We start from the raw sequence: 23,801 nt of genomic DNA on the forward strand, positions 1-23,801 counted from the left end.
TGGGTCAGTTTTCCTTTATGATAAAAAATACATTCATATTCATTTACATATATCATTTATATATATGTGTATAAATACACAATGTCAAACAACAACCGGATGGATATTTTATGGGGAAAAACATACATACATACATACATACAAAAAGCATACATTTTATATGTTTGTACATAAGGTATGTTAAACTGGTCCTCTGTCCATTTCAGCGGATTAATTCCTAGTTTGTAACACAATATTTCCAAAAACAGGCTGGAAAGGAAGGACAAAAAATTTATTTAGTAATGCAATAAAGATAGTCATGATGCTGTCTTTGACATATTTAGTCTCTTTGACATACTTTGTCTCTGAGTAAATCTGCACCTAATATTAGTAAGTAGTTGTTGTTGCTTGTTGTCATGAAAACATTGATATATTTTTATTTGCACAACATATATGAGGACCTCTGTCTCTTTAACTGCTCACCTCTCTTATTGTTTTTGGGCAAGTTTTGCTCAGATCGTAGATAGCCTTGAGAACGCAGGTTATCAGCTGCTGCCAGTTTCAAGATGACTGCTTTGAAATCATCCTCCTAAAGACACACAACATATTCATTGTCACTTTAGTTACCTTTTAATTATGAGAAAGAAAGATAGTAAGAAATGGTAAATTCATTAGAAAGAGTAGGATCATACTGTACCATGTTATTTATTTTTTCTTGTTGCAAAGTTTCTTTTGCACCTAGAAAGAAAGTTTAAACCGAAAAAAAATGATAAATGAATAAATAAAACATGATTAGACTGGAGGAATTTTTGGAAAGATGTATCCATTGTAATAATATTAGAAATGTTATGTAATAATAAGCACCCAGGAGTCACAGTCTCACCTCTCTGGAGCAGGACAGGGAGCACAGTTTTGATGTCTCTTTGCTCTGTTAAGTCATTATTCTGTCTGTCCTCAACCTCTGCCACCAGTTTCTGAATCAGTTCTGAGACAGAAAAAAAGGTAAAAGCAATTCAATTATGAACTACAAAACTACACTGAAAAAAACGTTGGTGGTGAAACAAGTCAATTTCACAAATAATCACAAAGAAACAGCATGTGATACATTGACTTAAACATGGAATTTGAAAGAAACACCGCAATCGTGTCTTCTTGTAAAACATATTCCAATATTATTTGTTTTGTATACAACTTTGAAAATGTTTTACAGTTTTATTCGAATTTTCACCCCCCAAAAAACCTTGTTTCTAAGTTGAATGATCATGTTTAAAAGCTTTAGTGAAGACGGATTGAGTTATCATGTTAAGTTATCACTGATCAAGCTCATGGGTCTTCATCAAATCTTTCCAATCCTGTATTCACCACTTCCTCTTTAACATTTACAATGAAAGCAGAAGGGAAATTGAGCACTCAGCATAAGCCCAGCGTCTATTAGACATGGGTTTTACCATTTAGCCTCATGTTCAGCCTGAACCAACTTCTCAAGAGCACACTGATCATCTTACCTTCCTGTTGAGGCAGTGCCGTGTCTGAATATAGAGGCATTGCGTCAGTTCTCAGCGCAGAGCAAACCACGGCCAGAATGTAGAGCAGTGCCAGTGACAACATGTTGAGAGGTCGGCGGGTGTCTCCAGTCTTCAGTACTCTCGCCCCAGCCAGGACCTTCAGTTTTTATATCTTCAGAGGCCATCTATCCTGAAGGGATCGATATTGCTCATGTCACCCCATCCCAGTGTTTATGGTTTTGACGTGATGGCTCCCTCGTCATAGACACAATTAAGGGTGTGCTGTCAATTCAGACAGAGACTATCTCTGCTTGCACAGAGACCCCTAACAAATGTTTACTCTTCACTTCCCATCTGTGACTGCTCTGCCTCTGATTCTTTATGTCTGATATACCTTATGTTGCATGATGTATTTGGGCTGATATTTCATTGATTAGTCTCAAATGTTAAATTAATCAGTGCATTTATTATAAAATAAGCAGAACGAGCTAATTGCATTACAAGCATTTGATTCAGTTTATTTTTGGGCAATTCTGTTTTCAGTGGTATTCAGAGTTAGAAACTGTCACCCACAATGCAAAGCAATCCATGAATACTCAAGAAGCCCTCTTACGCACCAGATGACGTTTGTCCTGGGAGAGTGCTATTGGTTTCTCTTTTGCTGTATTTATCAAAGTGAAAGGTATATGATATGACACAAAGGTTTGGTGCCAAATGAACAAACAGCGCAGAGCGGTGATGGATTATGTCGTGTCTGTGTTTCTGGAATTGCAGGTGGAAGTACTGGACTAACATCACTCATCTTCCATCAGCTTTAATGAAAAAAACAAAAAAAATTAGGAAGCCCCAAAACAAGGAGAACATAATAAAGAACATAATTTATTTTGGTTTTACTTTGGAGAAAAGCAAGATTTTGATGACTATGTTGCCTCAAACTAAACTTAAACTTAAACCTAAAAACGTAAATTCTTATAAACTACATTTTATATACACATAATATACACTGTTGTTCAAAAATGTAGGGTTTTATGATTTTTTATGTTTTTTTTTTCTTATGCTCACCAAAGCAATATTTACTTGATAAAAAATACAGTAGAAACAGTCAGTAGAATCACAATTTAAGATAACTGTTTTCTATTTTAATATATTTTAAAATGTCATTTATTCCTGTAATGGCAAAGCTGAATTTCCACGTGACCCTTCAGAAATCATTCTAATATGCTGATTTGATGCTTAAGAAACATTTCTTATTATTATCTATTTGAAAACAGAACAAATTCATAATTAAAAAGAACAGTATTTGTTTAAAATAGAATCCTTTTGAATGATAATTGTCTTTAATGACTATGACGTTTGATGCATCTTTGATAAAAAATTAAATAAAATAAAACCTAAACTATACCTTACTGACAGCACACATGACCAGTAGTGTACTTTATTAAATATTGCTCTTGTTTAATTACTCTGGGCCTATCGAATTTTAAAAACCAGATACAGCTTTCTTCAAATTTTATCAAATATACTGCTGAATACTCTTCTGTCTTAACAGGTCCACACACATGGCTAGATCACACATGGAAGATAGAAACATTTATAATAAATGTTAATCCACTGTAAAAAGCTGTAAATGTAAAAAACTATGTAACTTTCCAAAAACTGTTTCCAAATTGAAGCTTATAAATAAACTCTTAAGAAGAACTCTTTATTTATAACTTTATTCGCGACACTTCCATAAGTTCAAGGGGAAGACTACAAATGCCACATTAGAGTGATGATCTGGGGTATTGCACAGACCTTGCTTTATTGCACTCAACAATCTTTAAGAAGACAGACAGAACTGTAACAAACGGTAATGAGCTGCTTCATTGTTACTTCTAAAACGAAAACAAACAGGAAGTTGTTCAACTGAAACATTCAGTTTACTCAATCCGGCTGTAACTTGTCATTGACTATTTATTTTTTCACATCAATTTAATTAACACTCTTTATTGCGAGTGGTAAGATGAAAATCTTCTAGACAAATTAAATAATTTACATTTTGCTCATTAGTAGAGAGTTGCAAACCACACAGAAAAAAAAAAAACAAATCAGTGTGGGTCTTACTTAAATACATGTCTTTAAAAAAATAAATATACAACAGAACTAAAACATAAGCACATATAATCAGAATAAGATGTCAAATGTCTAAAATAACTTTACAGATAACTTTACAACAATTAAAACACTGCTGTACAAGAATTAACCAAATAATTTCTGCTCAAACAGTGGAAGCCTTTGATTATGAACATAATCTGTCTATCTATCTATCTATCTATCTATCTATCTATCTATCTATCTGTATATATATATATATATATATATATATATATATATATATATATATATACATTATAATTCATCATCTGACCTGTAGACAGTATGCAATATATGATGGTTGAAAAAAATAAAAAATAATAATAATAACTATATTGTGATACCAAACTCTTCATTTGGTGCATTTAAAATGACAACGCCTGTGTATAAAGCAGTTCTTTGTGAATAATGGCTAAACATTGTTAAAGATTTAATTGATTGTTATTTTCTCATGTTCATATTCATAGTAGTGCAGTAGAGCACAAAAGTAATTTCATTACAACATATCAAAATCTGCAACAGACACCTCTAAGGTACACTTTATATAAAACTATTTATGTTTGGAACGTAAACACTTACCAAAGACAGGGGATGTTTTTGGCTAATCAGTAATACTACAAGAAATGCCTTCCAAAATACCAGAATATTTTCTTTTTCAAGGAACAAACAAACTGCTCTTAATTATACTGAAACAGGAAAATCCTTGAATCCTTAAGCACTAACTTTTACAGACCTAAAGTCAAAAATAAAAAAGGCAAAGTAATGCAATAAATTGAATTTAACAACAGTTAATAGAATTCTTTTTAGTATTAACACTTTTGCAGTGACATATTTTTCTTCATATCACGCTTGCTTGTGACTATAAGATTTCAGAATAGAAATATGCAAAAGCCCAGCCTAGAGAAAGTCTCCTGTGTGCTGTAAACATTTAATACCAGTTGTATAAATTCATCACACCTTGTAATTAAAACTCTTTAAGAAGCTCTGAGTGCTAAGAAATGTTTCAGAGGTACAGTATGAAGGACAGTCTCCTTCAGTTTGGCAGCACTGTGTAGTGAGTGGGTGACTGGCTTAAAGCCGTGTGTAGAACCGACCGAAGCAGAGTCACGCTTCACAGTGTAACGTTCACTACTCTGGCCTCAAACCATGGCTGGAATAACCGCTACTAATAAGGCAGTGACTGGGGGTAAAATATGATTATCTAGGTCTAGATCTACCCAACAGCTAAGCAAAACATGGAAAGTGGGATCTAGAGTTTCTCAAAGCAGATGGAGCAGAGCAGGAAGATGGCATACAGAAACAGAAGCCCGAGGCCTAGCCTCCGGTCCAGCCTCCAGTGGTTCAGGTGCACGCTCAGTACCTAGAGAAATACACGGGCAAAGACAGACAGAAAACAAGCCACGTACATGCCATGAGACATAATATGTAAAAGCATAAAGATAAGATCAAGAGGGTCTTCAAATTATATGTGATGACCTTACAGTGAGAAAAACAGAAGCAAGGAGAAGAATCACCGAGTACACCAGCCCCTTACTGTTAATGAAGACCTGGAGGAAGAGTGAGAGAGAATGCTGTAAGAATCAAAAGAAGTTTTTGGTGCCGCTCAAATTTAGCACACAGAATCAGGATCATTATTCCTAATGAAAACAAACACTAATGAAGACTAATACTGAAATAACACTTCACATCAAATATGGCCACTAAAACAGATACAAAAGCAAAAAGTAAAAGGAAAGAAAATGGTAAAATAAGATTAGGGATGAAATAAAGTGGATCTTATGAATTGTAAAAGTTATGAAAAGAAATAGGAATTTAATAATTAATTAAACTTGTTAACAATAATAAAGCTGAAAAAAAAAACTTACACTAAATGAAAATTATAAAATTTGACTGAAATACATATAATTTGCTATAAATATATATTTATATCATATGCTACTAAATACATTATTTATTTGCTAATTTCTTATTGCTTTATTTAATTTAATATCTTTTTTCTCTCGAACGATACACAATCAGAGAAAGAAAACATCAGTGACCACTGTGACCCATCCCTAGTTAAAATCAATCAAAACTCACAGTTGACCCATAATCAACCACTAGAGTGCGCAGTGCCCATGGGAAACCGAGACCCAGTAGAATATCGAAGATGTTGCTGCCAATCGAGTTGGACACCGCCATGTCTCCCATACCTGCAGCACCAGACACATTCATTCATCTGACCAATCAAATCAACTTTACAAACATACTCATCTGATCTTTTAAAACTGAATATGTGGAAAGAAAGAGGGAAGAGTGGGGCGATCTTAGCACCTTGACGGGCAACTATGAGACTAGCCATGCAGTCTGGGACACTGGTGCCTGCTGCTAGAAATGTAATACCCATGACAACATCTGGAATGTCCAGTGTGAAACTGATAATGGTGACCTGCAACAAAGACAGTGTGTTTTATTAGCCCATCCTATCATACACTGAGCCATTCCCACAAGATGTTTTGTCAGTGACAATGAGCGTTGAAGGGTTGATCTCACCATCCACACCATGAGGTAGGAGAACACGGCAATCCAGAGTGTAGAGGCCACAAAGGTTACCATGAACCAACGCTCCCAGCGGGGCAAAACACAGTTGGGGACAGTGTAGTACAGAAGGCAGCCTAAGGGCCATGACAGCGCCCACTTCACTTGCTCCCAGCGCCCCTCTGTGGATAAAAGTACTTCAAATCATTACCTCATTTCATTCTATGCCCCTTATCACCACCTACAGGACAAAGACAGTATCACATTTATGTAAAAATACAAAAGATACAAAAAGCTGTCACTGTGGTGGTACATTTCAAAAAGTACATTTAGGGTAATAATATGCACCTTTGTGTACCTTTTGAAAGCATATTGCCACAGGGAAAGCTTTTATACATTTTTTTCTTTGAGTATACATAAAAATATCACCAACAGGACAAAGATAGTCTCTACAGACAAAGATACTTGATTTCTGTTTTCATGATCTCTTTTAATTTGCCTTTTGTTATTGAAATGCTTCAAAGTTTTCCCTTTTGAGCTCTTCAAATTGCAATTTTCACCCTTATTGTCATGTATCTTCAGTGAGATGTTTGAATGTTCAGCAGTGATAGAGTTCATTTGATTGCAAGCCGCATCACCCCCGAGAGGTTTGAGCGCTCTCATCACTTTCCTATAATCATAGCACTAGTGCTTTAATCTAAAATGCATGCCCCCATTACCTAGAAATGGCTCTCAGACTAATGCATTATGGTCCTTAAGGGGCCGAAAATGAGGGCCATTTTTCTAATCAGGATGTGGTAAAAAATGGAGATGGATGAACCATAATAAACTCAATGTGTTGTCCTGTTATTCTGAATAATCTGAATAATGCTTTAATATCATGTTTTGGAATCATTTATAAACATATCCACTAGGGGTGGGAGACTTTATGCCCCTTATGATGCAATTCGTTTTGGATTCGCGGAGTTATCAAATTCTAAATTGATTCTGGATGAGTGGCATCAAGATTCCACATGCACACACACACACACACACACACACACACACACACACACACACACACACACACACACACACACACACACACACACACACACACACACACACACACACACAATTTCTGAGTGACAACTGTTTCTGCACTTACACTTTTTTCACTGTATAAATGCATATAATATACTACAATAATTTGATAAAAAATATTCATGATAAAGAAATGTTAATTATTTGGATGTTAATTTAATGAATGTTAATTTAATTTATGATTTTCTTGTGGATTGATCCAGAATTGTGTCCATGTGATTCATCCTTAATATTCACTCACCTGGCACAGTAAAAGGTCTGAAGTGTTGTTCTTCATCTGCCTCTTCTTCCTCCTCATCTTTAGGTTGTGTGTCCTCTATGTCTGCTACTTGTTTTAACTCTCCTCCTTGGCCCCTCGGTCTGGGTTCCTCCAGGGGTTGCGTTTCACTCTCAAGGGCCCCTCCGTTCTCCAGACCCCAAGGAACCCCCTCCATGCCTGGACCATCTTGGCCAGGAGTGTCCCCTGCTCCGCTGCCACTGCTGTCTCCAGGGCTCCTGTTTCTAATCAGTCTCTGCCTCTGTTGATTACATGTGTGAGATGTGAGAGATGTACAGTCGGACACTGCAGGGCTGGAGAAGAGGAGACCCAATGTGAACCCCTTCAAATGAATGAGATTCAATTAGACGATAAATGGGAAGGACAGAGATTCAGAGTCAAGCTTGTTGAACACATCCCAAGACCAAGGTAAAGCACAGTCCATTAGTGTGTCGTAGAGAGGACATGCAAGAGCTGCAAGAGTCAAGCCAACAAGTAAGTCATGTGAAGGACTGTAGATGGAATAAAGCATTTGTTCAAACAAACAACAGAATGGTTACATTAGGTTAAAGGGGTCTCAACAAAAATGGAAATTAGGAGTGGTGTCTGAGGATGCCTGAACCTAGGAAGAAATACTACTGCTGACATTTGAAGTGTAAACGTTTGGATATACAGGAAATAGCAGATGATCTAAGAATTGGATCAGTCACAAATCCTACCTGTTACAGAAGTTACAGCTGAAGGGTCCTATTAAAGGACCCATAGGACAGAGAAACCATAAATTAAATCTCTTTAATATTTCTCCAAGACAGTAATAATAATAATAATAATAAAATAAATGTAAGAGAAACAACACCAGAAATTAGTAATAATAATAAAAAAATATTTCTGAAGGATCACATGACACTGAAGACTAGAGAAAATATGTTGCATAAATCCAGCTTTGAAATTTAGCAGGAATACATCATTTTAAAATATATGAAAATACAAGACAGTTATTTTAAATTGTAATTTTATTTCACAATATTACTGTTTTAACTGTATTTGTGATTAAATAAATGGCGAGCATAAGAGACCACTTTCAAAAACATTTTTTAAAATCTTATCAACCCCAAACATTTGAACATTAGTATATTCTCTTGCTCTAGTCTTAATATCTTATACATTTTTATTTCTCAAATCAATTTTATTTTGTTTTAAGGACACTGGAATATTTTACTGGAAAACAAGACAAAAAAAAAAGATTAAGAAAACAAAATGGAGACAAAGTTGATACACTAATAAAGAAAAGACTGTAACTCTAATATCTTACTTTAATCCATCAAATAATCTTGATAATTCATATTCTTGGTTGAAAAACGGAGGTGCTGTTGTCCCATCCAGACATGCACAAAGCGAGCAAGCATCTAGCCAGTACCTCAGTGATGAGCATGCGTCCGGCCATGCTGAGGCGAGTGCGGGGGGAGAAGTGGGGCGTGATCATGACACGGAGGCTTGCCTCTGAGAAAGAGAACTGGTGAGGGTGTAGACTCATCATCTCATCCACCATCACCACCGGGGAGTCCTGGCCACCCGCATCCTGACCTGAGAGAGAGAGAGAGAGAGAGATGTGATACTTTATAATGCACACACACACTCAGTATGATCTGCACAGCTCCACCCTCCACACACACACCTTTCTTCAAGAGGATCATGGAGGTGTCACAGTGTGAGCTCGCCTCTCCTACCGACACATCTCTGCGCAGACTGCTCACCAAACATGGCTGACCTGGGATACCAAACCTCTGCTCCACCCAGCCCCAAATCTGACTGTTAAACCTTGAAACGAACACACAGAAACTCATATTATATCATGTGAAAATTACATTAAAAATAAATACATTTACACTATACTATTTGCAGTATATAGTACAATAAATCTAATTTCATTAACATTACTTACATTTTAACTCTTCTTGTATATAATATATAAACATGTTAAATACTCACTTCATGATAAGGATGTAAACTCCATACATTGATATAAGCATTATAGTCTCCCACCTGCAACAGTTATATTATATGATAAAGCCCAGTACACTTAAATGTCAATGAGTAATATTACACCTCCTTTATGATGATTTCAGTACACTTACCAAATTACTTTTTCATCATATATGATCTGAAATACACACACACACACACACAAGCACAAAAATAAATTAGGGTTGACTATAAATTCAACCTACAGATACAGTCATACTCACGCTTACCAGAATCAAGGCCAACACAGAAAGTATGTAGTAGATAGAGTCACGGAAGAGCGGCCACCATGTCAGAGTGATGGTCTGTGAAGCAGGAACGCTGGATTGTAACAAGAATCTGTAACATTGCATATTTAATGTAATAAATATGCATATACTACCTGTCCAGCAAATATTCCACAAACTCCGATGATGACCAGGATGTTGAAGACCGCTGATCCCACAATAGTTCCCAACCCCAGGTCTCCCTTGGTGATGAACACACCTGATAAGAAGAGACACTATCTTAATGACAACTTATTTACACCAGCAGCTTATTGAAACATTGCTAGAGGTCTGACCAATCAAAGAAGTGAAAAGCTCAGGGGCGGAGCTTCCTGCTGCCATGAAAGTGGCACCTGCAACATCCTCACTGAGGTGCAGATTCTGAAAATACAAACTCCAGCTCAGAATATGCTCTGATGTTTCCCGGGAACACTGAGATTCCCGCCTGTAGAACAAATTGCACTCACCTCACAAATTTTTTCCAGAGAGGGGACAAAGTAGACGTCGCAGACAATAGCAAGGGCATAAAACATGTAAACCGTCTGTGGTCACAAGAGCACACAATAGATAGTTCAGCAGAAATCCATTACTTAACTTTTACAAACACTAATTTGATAGCACAAGACCAATAACAGTGCTATCAAAGACCCTACTGAATGAGTTCTTTCAGCTGTAGTTGTATCATTATTTTGAATTTTGCTATGCACTCAGTAAACAAATGTGTTTGTGTAATCAAATTACAAACTATAATTCTACAAGTGAAACCAGAATGCAAATACAAAAACTTCTACTAAAACAAATAAAAAACGGAATGTCCACTACCGTTCAAACGTTTGAGGGAGTGGTTATGTTTTTAATGCTTTTAAAATCTCTAATGGTCACCAAAGCTGAATTCACTGGATCAAAAATACAGTTAAAATGGTAACATTGTTATATATGCATACTGTGAATACTACACTTTAAAATAACCATTTCTTATTTTAATATATTTTAAAATGTAATTATTCCAGATGACAAAGCTGATTTTTCAGCATCACTACTCCAGACTTCAGAGTCACATCCTTCAGAAATCATTCTAATATGCTGATTTGGTGCTGAAGAAACACTTCATATTAATATTAATGTTGAAAACAGCTGCTTTGTGCAAATCATAATACGTATGTTCAGCAGTATTTATTTCAAATGGAGATCTTCTTTACAGTAACATCTGACCAGTTCAATGCATCCTTGCTGAATAAAAATATAGATGTCTTTAAAATATTTTTAAAAACTAAACTTTTGAACAGTCCTGTAATTATCATTATACAGTCAATCACTGCATCACAGTTCTCTGTATTTCTCACCGTACTTTGGTATACCTACACAAAACACATGCAGTAGAATTGCCCCATGCCTCCTCTGTCCCTTAGTGAAGATGTCCTCAGGAAATTCATGAATAGCTGGGTGGAAAAGTGAACACACACAGAGAAACTATGCAATCATGCTTACATTAAAGGTCACATAATATCAAGGTTTCGCATCTGACAGCGCAGTGGCTATTAAACCTTATTTTGATTTACGTAACATTTCTAATGGCCCTAAAGAAATTGTGGCTGACATGGTAAAGTGTAACCACACATTCAGATGTATATTGTAGTAGAGGAAAAACAAACAAACAAACAAACAAAAAGAAGGCAAAGTAAACTGTATTTAATCTATGAATACACTGATCTATATAGTGTTGTACTTTCTTACTTCACTGATGTAGTCCATGTCAAGGCAATGCTCTCCATTTATCTTAAGGTTGTTAAGAAGCTTTTATCCGTGGTAACTAAGTGGTAACTAAGAGGCCAGGAAGAGTAGGCCTAGTTAAATTAGATGACTTGTAATACTTTAGCCCACAACTTCTTGAGATGCAATCAGCGTGAAGACGATTCTTGCTTGACTGCTTTAAAGTGGGCAGCTGTCTAATAAACAGGCAGGAAAAAGGGCACGCTTTAAATGCACAGATTAAAAGCAATTAGCTTTTCTGTTTTTCAACTTCTCACATTTTGAAAATGTATAGAATTTGCATACAATTAGCTTATTTAAAAATTCTATTCCACTAGATAATGTCAAAAGCGACGGGAAATTTGTCTTGATTCCTCTGAGCAATACTATTAAATCTGTTATCTTGATGCATAGCTGGAATTAATAGCTGCTCAGTTACATTTAAGATTCAATTTACCAAGGACTTTCTAATTGAATTTCATAAATCAGAAGGATTTATAAATAATTAAAGGGGTTTAATGATTTCAAGAGCTTTTAGAGCATTGCATTTTATTACATTTGTCCTCTAAAATCAATCTGCTCAGCCTGCGCTACCGCTGATATCTTAGTTAGCTGTTTTTAAACATTAATTTTCCAAAAAGCATTGCAATCAACTTTCAATAAACAGCAATAATAGATAAGAATAGAAAGTATCAAATAAAAAAAATGTATAACTTCAAACAATAACTTGTGATGTATGAACAGTGCAAGCAAATAACCATTGGCTCTATTTTCTCTGCATTACAAAAAACAACCTTAAATGTGTTTTACATGATTGAAGTGAATCGTATGCAGTCTGCAAAATATAATTAATGTCACTGAACATATTGGGCCCTATTTTAATGATCTAAATGCAAAGTGTAAAGCGCACGGCACAGGTGCACTCAGGGCGTGTCCAAATCCACTTTTGCTATTTTAACAACGGAAAAAACGGTCCATGCACATGGCCGCATTTTTGGAATGGGTTGTCCCTATTTTCTTAATGAGTAAATGGCGTAATGTTCAATAAACCAATAGGCTGAATTGGAAATAGGTAGCCTAATTCTAATACATGCAATGATTATCCCTCATTACATTTTTATATTTACAGTGTGTTTAGAGAAGACTGTGAAAATTCATCTGCATTGTTGATCCTTTTAGTCTTTTATTTAAAAAAGTTACAAAAATGTCATTATGAAATAAATGTTTTCCTCTAATACACATTGGTCACAATTCAATAATGTTTGAAACCTCCATTTGCCAGTTTAACAGGTCAAAATTTTGAGGTTAGAGAACACCTGACAAGATATCAGAGACCATTCCTTCATCCAGAATCACTCCAGATCCTTTGGATTCCCAGCTCCATGTTGGTGCTTCTCCTCTTCAGTTGTCTCCTCTCATTTTCCGTTAGGGTTCAGGTCAGAGGACTGGAATGGCTATAACAGAAGCTTGGTTTTGAGCTCAGTGACCCATTTCTGTGTTCTCCAGCTGTGACCCTTGGAGAGTCTTTAGCTACTCAAACTCTCCTTCTTACCGCACATTAAGACGATATAGACACATGTCCTCTTCCAGGCAGTTTTGTAACATTTTCTGTTATTGCCCTGATGGGCACTGCTCTAGCTCTTTTCTTATAGCCACTTCACTAATATGTGAAGCTCAGTTATCTTTTGCTGCACATCAGAAATATATTGTTTGGTTTTTCTCATTGTGATGGATGATTTAAGGGAATTTGGGCTTTGTTTTCCCTTCTTTTTATATTTCTCTTAAACAGAAAGCCAGTGCTGGATGATTTCATGTTTATAATCATGATGGAGTGCTCAAAATTGTGAATATGAATGGGAATATACTTCAGAGATATTATACTCATAAGAATTTCTAGGGGTGCCAATAATTGTGGCCAATGTGTATTAAAGAAAAACATTAATTTCATAATTATGTGCCTGAACACACCTCTTTTTTAGCCCAGCACGCCCATGGGCGCACAAATGGGTGCAAATGCATTTGCTAATTAAACGACGTTGTGCTGGATGGAAAAATGCGAATGGCGCCGGACTGAAAATAGCAAAAACACTTGCGCCGCGACTTGTGTCTCATTGCGCCGGGTGTATGATAGGGCCCATTATCATGAATAAAATTCAGAAAGAGTTGCAACCTACACAAGGCACTGAAAACTGTGCTGGTGAAAAAACACTTTTCTACAGGTTAGAAAGTGAGTGAGATGGATTGGTGGAAGAGGAAAAAAGAAAACAGATGAAAAAGAGAAACACCTCTGGGGATGAGTGATTTGTGGAGTTGATTAAAAGAAAAAAAGGACATATGACGTATCTCTCTAAAGTGGCACACTTTGAATGCTTAGAACAGATTATCCTTTGTTCTGAAATTAGAGATTCCGTTGCTTAGAAACACAAGCCTCAAAGGGGGCTTGACTATGAAGAGGGCACCTGTCTGCATCACTTCACAGAATGAGGAGGCAGGGGGAAAGATAGCATGATTTGGAGAGAACATCAGAGAGAGAACTGCTCAGGGTTTCACTCACCAGCTCTGGGTGAACTTGATGTCTGGTTCTCCTCTATGATCTGCTGGGTTAGTTTACGCCGGGCCCAGGTCAAGTCCGAATCCTCTTTGGAATGGGCTGTAAAAACACAAAACACATGTTCATCTTTATCTTGTTAACTGGTCCAGCTTAGTTACGGATTAATTGAATTAAAGGGGGGGTGAAATGCTCGTTTTCACTCAATATCCTGTTAATCTTGAGTACCTATAGAGTAGTACTGCATCCTTCATAACTCCAAAAAGTCTTTAGTTTTATTATATTCATAAGAGAAAGATAGTCTGTACCGATTTTTCCCGGAAAAACACGACCGACTGGAGGCGTGACGTGTGGGCGGAGCTAAACAAACACAAGCGCCAGGCTTTTGCGTTGAGAGCATGTGGAAACTGTGACATTACCGTGAGGGAAAAACCATCATCCAAAACAAACCATGGTTTACAGTCAGATTCACCGTATATTTATGATCCAGAATCAGATCCCGAGGCTGAAACTGAACGAGAGCAGCAGCAGCAATGACTCGCTCCGAGCGGGGCTCGAACCCGGGTCTCCGGCATGGGAGGGGACGCACTAACAAGGAGGCAGAGATATTTTAAGCAGTTTTACTCACCGCCTGCGGTTCCAACACACAATCGTGACCCTTTTTCGTTGGGATTGCATCATCCTTAAGAAATAAACGATACGCAAATCCGTTAAACTGGGCCTTGTTTGTAAAACAAGCATCTTCGAAATTGCAGGGAACAAACAAAAACACTTGCACAACTCCGTTGATGCTCTGTAAAAATAAACTCCATCCACTGGTCCCTTAATGCTGTTTTTTTTTTTTTTTTTGGTAATCTGTCTAGGGTTGTCTTGCCCTGGCAACCAAAAACACACTTCTTTTGTGACTTTTCGCGACGCTCTCGCTCTGATCAGTGAAATGTCTGTGCTCAGCCTCGCTGTACCTGAGCGCGCGCTCTTCCGGCAGAAGTGCCCTAGCACCCATATTAGGAAATTCCGCTCCATCTAACGTCACACAGAGCCATACTTGAAAAAAACTTTCCGAAACTTGTGACAAACCGGAAGGAGTATTTTTGGAACAAAAATACTCCTTCAAACGTACAACTTAATTTTTGAAACTTTGTCCATGTTTAGCATGGGAATCCAACTCTTTAACAGTGTAAAAAACTCAGTATGCATGAAATAGCATTTCACCCCCCCTTTAAAGAAAAAACATTGGCACAAATGTTCAAGTCAATTGATACCTAAAATAGAATTATTACTATTATTAAATGTATTAATATAATTATTAATGTAATTATTATTAATTAGATTAACCAATATTTCATATCTAACCACAACTCTTTAGTTACACCATCATTACAGTGCAGTAGGGATGTAATGATGCACCCCGAACCGGTTGAAAATCTGTACAAAAAATAAATAAATAAATAAAAAGAAAAAAAAAGTGACGATTCAAGTAGGTTGAGATGCTAAGCGAATCGCAATACAACTGGGGATGGGGGTTTATATGAATCTCTGTCTGAGAAGAATTGACAGTCTTCAGTAAAGTTTAGATGGCTTGCCTCTGTATGATGCATATAAATGTAGCGTTTATAAGTGCAGCACTGCTTTGTTTACAGCAGTAACCAAGGAAATACTATATTGTGGCTATTCCATAAGCGCCACCTGCTGTCAGAATTTTAATTCAGCATGTCTGCTGTGGTTTCATCCAGATGTTTTATGTAGTTGAGTTTCACACAGTTAAAGTCAGATCATTCTGTTTTTGTGTTCAAATTATACAATCTAATTTAAATCAAAAACTGCTCGTTGCACATGAATCGTTGAATCTTTGTTTGGGTCATGATTAAAATGCAGATGGTATCGTGAAATCAGTATTGTGAATCGTATTGCATGTATTCGTATTGCAATGTATCATGAGTTGAGAGAATCTTTACGACCATCAAGTGCAGGGTCCAAAAGTCTGCTAAAATGCTTTTATTATGAATTATTATGAATTATTTTTTATTATCATTATTTTTCATTAAATTACTTAAATAATAATTTTCTGAGTTTTGGACACCCTGTATTAAACTTGAACCCCAACTCATTTAAAAATAGGCAAAAGATTGAGGCAATCAGAATGCTTCCTTCCCTTCTCTCAAGTTCCCATGGAAACCTCATCCAAAAGCAGTGTCTAATGAATGGTATGGAACTGGATGTGTGGTGTGGTTTACCCAAGAAACAAATGACAAAGATAGTTCTCATTTGCATATGCAAACTAATCAGTTCCAAATATAACTGCAAAAGGCAACATGGCTGCGTATTAGAATATGTTGACAGAATGTAGACATATAGGCAATGGCATGGTAGTGATGGATAAAATTCAAGAGCACATGATTGACACATAACTGTAAACTATATATTTGAAAATTACTTTTAGATTTATATATAAATTCAATGATTGGTTGCCTGCTATTTTTTATTTATTTTTCAAGTACAGAGCAGTTTCTACATCTATTTATGGATTCTTCGGTTTTTGACGTATCTGTAGATCCACATCTAAACCTGCATTGTTCTTGACATGGTGATGTTACAGTCTATTATTAAAGTGAAGCTCCAGTTACCAAAAAGGGAAAGAAATCACACTCATTTCATTCAGCTCTAGATTCCGATGGCACTTTTTTAAGGAGCTGCTTAACATTCAAACTCAGCCTCCCAGAGGAACTCATTACTCACACAGACAAAGGTGGAAAAGTTAAAGTCACTGTGAAAAGATCAAATTATAAGCAACACAGAATGGTGACGCAGAAGTAGGTCACATTGTACATTCATTTCGGTCAGCATTCGTATGCATGCTTTTCCTCTTTACCTGCGATCAGTCACTTCTATTCACGTTTTTAAATCTTTAGTAAAGACATATCTTTTTAAAAAGGCTTATGGGCTGGAGTAACTGCTGTATACAGTTTTACTTTGTGTATTACTTCTGCCACCTATTTTTTTGTAAATTTGTTTTAGGCTTACTGGCTTACGGCCAAATGCATGGCTTGGTTATGTTTGGATGATTTAATTATTATTTTATTAATTGTCTGGAATGGTTATTATAGTGTTGTTATACTAATTTTTTTTTTTTTTTATTAACTCAAAATAGCATCTGATGTGCTTTATGTTTACTATTTTTCTAGCAGGTTTACATCTTATCTATCTAGGTTTGTGTGTATCCGCTTTGTGTGCTTGCATAGCTAATTGTGGAAATGGTATTTGATGTTACGGAGTTATTGTGCTGATGTTTTGTTGTTTCCTGTTGTTATTTTAAACATCTTGTCAAAGGACTGCAGTTGAAAATTAGCCAGCTGGCTAACCCTGGCACATTTACAGAAATGTTGATTTATGTGTGTTGTCCTGAAAGAAAGAAAGAAAGAAAGAAAGAAAGAAAGAAAGAAAGAAAGAAAGAAAGAAAGAAAGAAAGAAAGAAAGAAAGATTGTTGTGGGGAAAAAATACAGTTTTTGCATTGCCATCCTTCTGATCCCAACATTAGGAAAGAGTGGATGAACTGTATTTTTAATGAAGATCCAGACTGTGTCAGTAAGAACTTGGTTCTTTGTTCACTTCATACTGCGGATTCGTCTGCAAACAAAATACAATTCAATACAGGATTTTTAGAAAGACTAAAAGATGATGCTGTGGAAACTATTGGATCCAATGTCAAAACACACAAGAGTGAGTAACTGTTTTAATATGAGCTCACTATTGCTTTGTCTGTTATTAGAGAGCTTTTGATTTTTACTGAGTATTTATGCATTTTTAATGTATGTCGTTCCATGTTTGAAATTACAAGAGGATGATTAAATAATGACAGAATTTTCACTTTTGGGTAGATTGTCTCTTTATACCATTTAAATAAATAAAAAAAGGCATTTTAAAACTCCATAGTGCTCAAAGCAAGAACTTCAATTACAAGCAAAGTTTGTATCACTAAAAATGAAATATGACGAAATTGACTTCTTTGATGACTGAAGAACTTCTAAACCCCTGCTAATTTAACCCTTGAACCTTTAGGGATGAGTAATATTGAAGACCCAAGACACAAGTGTAATGTCCAGGTAACAATGCTCTCAAGGTTCTGGAGAGGTCACTGTGAAATATGTCAAGCTGAGGCAGCTGTCACAGTCATGCCCTTTACAGACAGCCAATTATGTGGCTGCCATGGTCTGCCACCCATGCAGTCCCTGCTGCTCCTCCACTACTGCTTTTGGCATTTTAAAATGATGCTTTAGAAACTGTTTATCAGTGGCCAACCTATTCAGCAACTTAAAGTACATTTCTGACACTGTAATTTTGTAACCAATTTAGATTTTTTTTTTCCACAAATGAATTGTAACAAAGACTATAGAAGGACTTTGATTGTATGTTGGCACCTCAAACACCCAAAAGACATTATATATATATATTTTTTTTCTTCTTTTTTGCTATATGTAAATATGCAATGAAGTGACAAATATTCACTTATATTATTCTTGTTACCTCAATTTCTGATTTATTTTGCTGTCTGATTAATTGAAATTCGTAATTTTGTTTCTTGAAAGTAGTGGATCTAATAATTTGTTTTGATCATGCACGCTACTATTGCTGCTCATGTGGTTGATTCACAGACATATTGCATAACTTAAACGCATTAATATGTCATAATGACGAGAAACTCGTCAATTAATCAAGAATGTTCCACATCTCCACGACAATGAAAAACACTCAAAAGGATGATATTCAGCCTATATAATGCACCGCAGTAAAACGGGAATTCCCCACAAACATTTAAAAAAATATTTATCAAAATTAGCAGCGGAAAGACTTATGGTAATGAATAAACACACCTGTTACATGAAGAATTTGAGCGAAGCAGGTGACTGCGATGAGCCCGACTGCACATATGAAGAGCCGATAGAAGAGCCGCTGCCGTCTGGATGCCAACACCGCCTTCATCCCTCCACCACACCTCTCAAAACACGTCCATCCAAGCGAGAAGCCCTCTTCTTTCATTCACAACACCTATATTGGCATTCTTTTCAACATACGGTGGACCAGCTTGCTTAAGTTCAGTCATACGTCTGTCGCCTCAGCATCCTATCGCTTCAATAAAGATACACAATCATCTTTCACGTAACCACAGTGAACCCCTTCAGGAATTTCAGTAATATAAAGCTGCAACGAAAATTTCTTAAATGTCGCAGAGCAGGAAAAGAATAGAAATATTCAAATGTTTTCACGTATTGTGTCTCAGCTTATGCATTCTAATCACACCCACCTCCATCTCCATCCGTGTCCGTTTCTCGCGCGCTCTCCTCCCTCCACACAAGGCGCTCGTCTCCGTCACTCAAACTCACAACTGCGCCCTCATCCAGGGTTCACAATAATAACACCACACTTATCCAGCTGGGGGAAATCAACCCAGTTGATTGTTTCAAGGCTAGATGTACCGACCTCAAAAATATTTGGAGTACTTAATAGGGTACAGAATGGGGCAAGAAACTCTTAAAATTACTTTGATCGTGTTATTATTATTTTATCCTCATGGGCAAAAGCAGTACTAGTAACTCTAAAAGTGATTCTGCAATTGTCTCTGTTATACTCAGTTAACTGACAATTAAAAAGTAATAATAATAGTAGAAGTTATAGCTCAGTTTAGGCTAAATTTGGCAACCTTTCACATATTAGGGGCGAAAGTATGTTTTGTGGTTACTGATAAAATATTTGTTGTTTCTGAAAGGATGACAACATTCATGGAAACAGTCAATAATACAATTTGGACATTTAAAGGAACAGTTCACTCAAAAATGAAAAACCACACAACTGCAATTAGTAAATGGATTTGCTTTTCACAAACACAGCTCTTTTTGATTCACATGTTAATTGATGGACTGGAGTCGTGTGGATTATTTGTGATGTTTTTAACAGCTGTTTGGTCTCGCATTCTAACGGCACCCATTCACTGCAGAGGATCCCCATTGGTGAGCAAGCAATTCTAAATTTCACCAAATCTGTTCTGATGAAGAAACAGACTCATCTATATCTTGGATGACCTGAAATATAGTACATTTTCATCAAATTCTCGTTTTTGGGTGATCCTTTTAAGATATATCTAAAAATGAATATCACTGCATTGGATAACAATTAATTAAACCAAATGGCATTTATTGTAAATAAAGATTATTAAAATTGGTACAGATTCAAAATAACAAATATAAACATAAGACTTGAGATAAAAAATATTCAGTTCAATCATTAAAAAAAAAAAGATGTTTTATAACTCAGGACAAACGAAAAAGACAGCTTGGCATATAGCACATTCACATTTGTTTGAACAGATATTTGGCACATCAATGACTGTATGACCAATTCAATCAGAAAAAATACATCCCCTTCCAAATTTTGTTTAGCTTTACGAATGCAAAGACTGCACAACAGAACAAGGGAGAAAAAAAATGCATAAAATATTTCAAATTATGTACTTTACATACACCAAATTAACACCAATTAACCATAAGAGTGCTGTAATGAACAAAAACAAACTGTAAAGTGAAATCCGAAATCCTGCTGGTTCTTCAGATTAAAAAAAAAAGAGCTGGTAAGAGCTGCTAATTGTTTGGTGTGAGCAACTGCTGCTTCAGGATCAACAACTTCATTCTGCATCAGCTGGGCAAATGTATTAAAATTGCAAGGAGAAAGTATCTATCAGTGCACATCCTACTTCATGGGCTCAAGCGAACCAGTCACCTTGAAGTTTATGCCGTCTCCAGGCAGCGGGGAAGGTATCAAAGGACAGAGCCAGCAGATGTACCAGTACTTGCCCAAGCATTCCCTGATGTTAGCCACTGCTCCCAGGTTGTAAGGCTTCCGTGTGGAGTACCACTCACGTGTTGTCTGTCCCCTCAGCATCAGAATCACATGAAAAAAGAGGAAGGCAGCAACCAATAGGAAGCCCACTACACAAGTGTCGGCAATGAATGCAAAAGCAAACGCTCGTGCCGTCACTTGTCCTGTGATGGAAGAAAAACAGATGGGTATTTGTGTGACAATTTAAAAGGGGTCATACAATACATTTAAGTTTAATTAAATTTTTAGCTAAAAATCATAATTTTAGAATTTAACTTTTGTTGTTGTTGCTGCAGCTATTCAAAAATATGGGGTCAATAAGACTTTTTCATAACTGTAATACTGTGCAATATTATTACAATTGTCTATATATATATATATATATATATATATATATATATATATATATATATAGATACACACACACACACACACATATATATATATATATATATACACACACATATATACATATACACACATATATATAATATATACATACATACATATACACACACACACACATATATATATAAAATGTAATTTATTTCTGTGATGGCAAAGCAAAAAAAAAAAAAAAATGAACAGAAAGCATTTATTTACAAAATAAATCTTTTGTTACATATTATAAATGTCTTTACTGTGTTGATCAATTTAATGCATCCTTGCTGAATATAAATATTCAATTCTACCCCCCTCAAACAAAAAAAATATCAACTCCAAAGTCTATAAAAACACACAAAAACATGCATTTTCAAAACATCCTCCTCTATGTTATTTTCAGTTTTTCATTTAGCAGATACTTTTATCCAAAATGACATAAATGAGCAACACATAAAGAAAAAGGCCAGCCAAGATAATATCACCATATTAAAATCAGCACTATACAAATAGTATTTAGTTTTGCAGGGCACCACAACACGTATAGTATAAAAAACAAATGTGGAATATGTGAAGCCAGAGCTGCACAAGCCCTTCATCATTGTTGAGATTTTGACTATGTAGTTAAATTTGACTTAGAAAATGTGCAGAATATTCACAGCACATTCAACTCTCATTTCAAAAGATGGAGGAAAGTTTGATTTCTCATGACATTACGCATTTCTCAGAGCAGACACTGATAAGAAATTTCATACGTACCAGAGACGAGCATTATCCAGGGCATAAGCAAGAGCAAGACACTGTGAAATGTTACACCCTCCTTCAGGATGACAATGAAAACCTCAGCATTCATGAATACTGCATAGAGCAGCCCTGCCCACATGAAGAGCAGACAGGTCAGGAAATACCGGTAATTGTAGAAACCCACACACTGGCCAAAAAACACACAGTGGTGATCACGCCGCAGTACACACACATTGCAATCGTAGCAGTGTGAGCACCGAGGAGGAGTGTGTGTCTCACAGTTGTAACAGTACCTATAATAAAAGAACAAAATATCTAATTATTTCATTACTTGAATTCATGAATGCCACAAAATGTCAAACAGAGATTTAGAAGCAGAAATAAATGCTATATAAACACTGTAAAATCAAAACAAACCAATTACCTCCACCCTTGACCCAATGCATCGCCTCCAAGAAACACTCCGCGAATACTGGGGTTAGTTTTGACAAACAGAGAGGCATTCCAGGTTATATTTCCCAACATGAAGTACTGAGCGAAGAGATGCATGGCCTTCCACATACTGGACCACTCAGTCTTCTTCTGTTCTGGCTCAAGGGGAGCCTCGACCAGCACCAAATAACTAACCTCAGCAGTGATGGAGAACACCAGCACAGCGTTCAGAACGATGGGCAGATGACGACCGGACGACTCCAACTTACACCACAGTCTACTCATGAACCTGGCCATTTTTTCAGCTTTGAATCATCTGCTGCGTGAGACTCTAACGTTACCTGATCAACCTGTTTCCTAAATGTAAAGCCACTCGATTCACGTTTGCTTGAATCTGAACACAAACATAAAAAAAGATGGCAAATTGAGAGAAGCATTAAAAAAATATTTCAAAAGTCTGCTGGTTTAACGACATTTATAGAAGCTGTTACAAATAAGTAAGCTTACTAGTAACAGACATTACAAACTCTGACAGATAAGACTGAATGTTCCAGTCACACTGACAGCAGCTAGCGATTAAAAATTATAAAACACTGCTACGATTTCCTTTTATTAATGCATACCGACCTGTCATTCCATTCAGAGTATATTTTCGACGATAAATGCAGAACCAATGATACCCTGCTGGCTGCTGTCTTTAACACTTCTTTTACTGTCTATGGCACTGATGTATATGTGTGTTGCAACTGAATCGGTCCCTCTAACACAAATGACACTCTACAAGAGTTCCATGTTCCCGGAAATAAGGTGATTGTACAGAAACTATGGCGTGCCAAATTACTCCAAATGTAAATAAATGTTGAAATAAATTGTGAAATACATATTGAAATAATTAAATACATAAATTTATGCATAAATTCCGAAATAAATATTTTTTTTTATCCATTCATGTCTTTATTTATTTATTCGTTCATTTATTTATTTATTCATTTATTTCATACCTCCACATTTCATTTTCAGGGTTACGGTTTTCGAAACAAGCTATGGCTGAGGATATGGTACAGTAAAAGATCTGTTGTTTACTCTTGCAGGTGAAGTTATCAATCAAAACGTTGACTATGACATTATTTTAATACAAGTAAAACAAAATATATATTTTACTGTACCATCCTCAGCCATAGCTCGTGATGCGAAAATCAAGAAAAAGGACCAAAGAAATTGAGTTTTAAAAGGTGACACTGCACACTAAGTGACATGCCCACATCCCTAACCCTGGAAATGAAACGTGGAGGGGAGAAATAAATGAATTAATGAATAA

The 23,801-nt window shown here is 36.1% G+C and overlaps 2 protein-coding genes across 5 annotated transcripts; both read right to left on the reverse strand.

Annotated features, from left to right (window-relative positions):
* Positions 1–3,897: 3,897 nt before the first annotated feature.
* LOC113057907 (sodium/potassium/calcium exchanger 3-like) lies at positions 3,898–19,450 on the reverse strand. Of its 3 annotated transcripts, none has more exons than XM_026225498.1 (18): positions 19,359–19,450; positions 18,928–19,183; positions 14,065–14,160; positions 11,124–11,200; positions 10,229–10,303; positions 10,058–10,142; positions 9,878–9,981; positions 9,726–9,800; positions 9,609–9,634; positions 9,463–9,516; positions 9,149–9,291; positions 8,972–9,057; positions 7,459–7,735; positions 6,150–6,316; positions 5,931–6,045; positions 5,697–5,809; positions 5,099–5,164; positions 3,898–4,977 (listed from the first exon to the last, which is right to left on the reverse strand). In XM_026225498.1, the coding sequence occupies exons 2-18, from the start codon at positions 19,091–19,093 to the stop codon at positions 4,867–4,869; spliced, it is 1,836 nt and encodes a 611-aa protein (XP_026081283.1). In that variant the 5' UTR covers positions 19,094–19,183; positions 19,359–19,450; the 3' UTR covers positions 3,898–4,866. The 3 variants fall into 3 exon arrangements, with proteins under 3 accessions (XP_026081283.1, XP_026081281.1, XP_026081282.1); XM_026225496.1 differs by having other exon boundaries at positions 8,891–9,057; XM_026225497.1 differs by having other exon boundaries at positions 8,891–9,057; positions 18,928–19,115; positions 19,359–19,433.
* Positions 19,451–20,230: 780 nt separating this feature from the next.
* Positions 20,231–23,246, reverse strand: LOC113057908 (probable palmitoyltransferase ZDHHC24). 2 transcript variants are annotated; one of them, XM_026225500.1, is made up of 4 exons: positions 23,111–23,246; positions 22,476–22,877; positions 22,067–22,344; positions 20,231–21,090 (listed from the first exon to the last, which is right to left on the reverse strand). In XM_026225500.1, the coding sequence occupies exons 2-4, from the start codon at positions 22,778–22,780 to the stop codon at positions 20,798–20,800; spliced, it is 876 nt and encodes a 291-aa protein (XP_026081285.1). In that variant the 5' UTR covers positions 22,781–22,877; positions 23,111–23,246; the 3' UTR covers positions 20,231–20,797. The 2 variants fall into 2 exon arrangements, with proteins under 2 accessions (XP_026081285.1, XP_026081286.1); XM_026225501.1 differs by having other exon boundaries at positions 22,476–22,840; positions 23,111–23,234.
* Between the last annotated feature and the right edge of the window lie 555 nt (positions 23,247–23,801).

This window comes from Carassius auratus, chromosome 39 (assembly GCF_003368295.1).
Source record: "Carassius auratus strain Wakin chromosome 39, ASM336829v1, whole genome shotgun sequence".
NCBI lineage: Eukaryota > Metazoa > Chordata > Actinopteri > Cypriniformes > Cyprinidae > Carassius > Carassius auratus.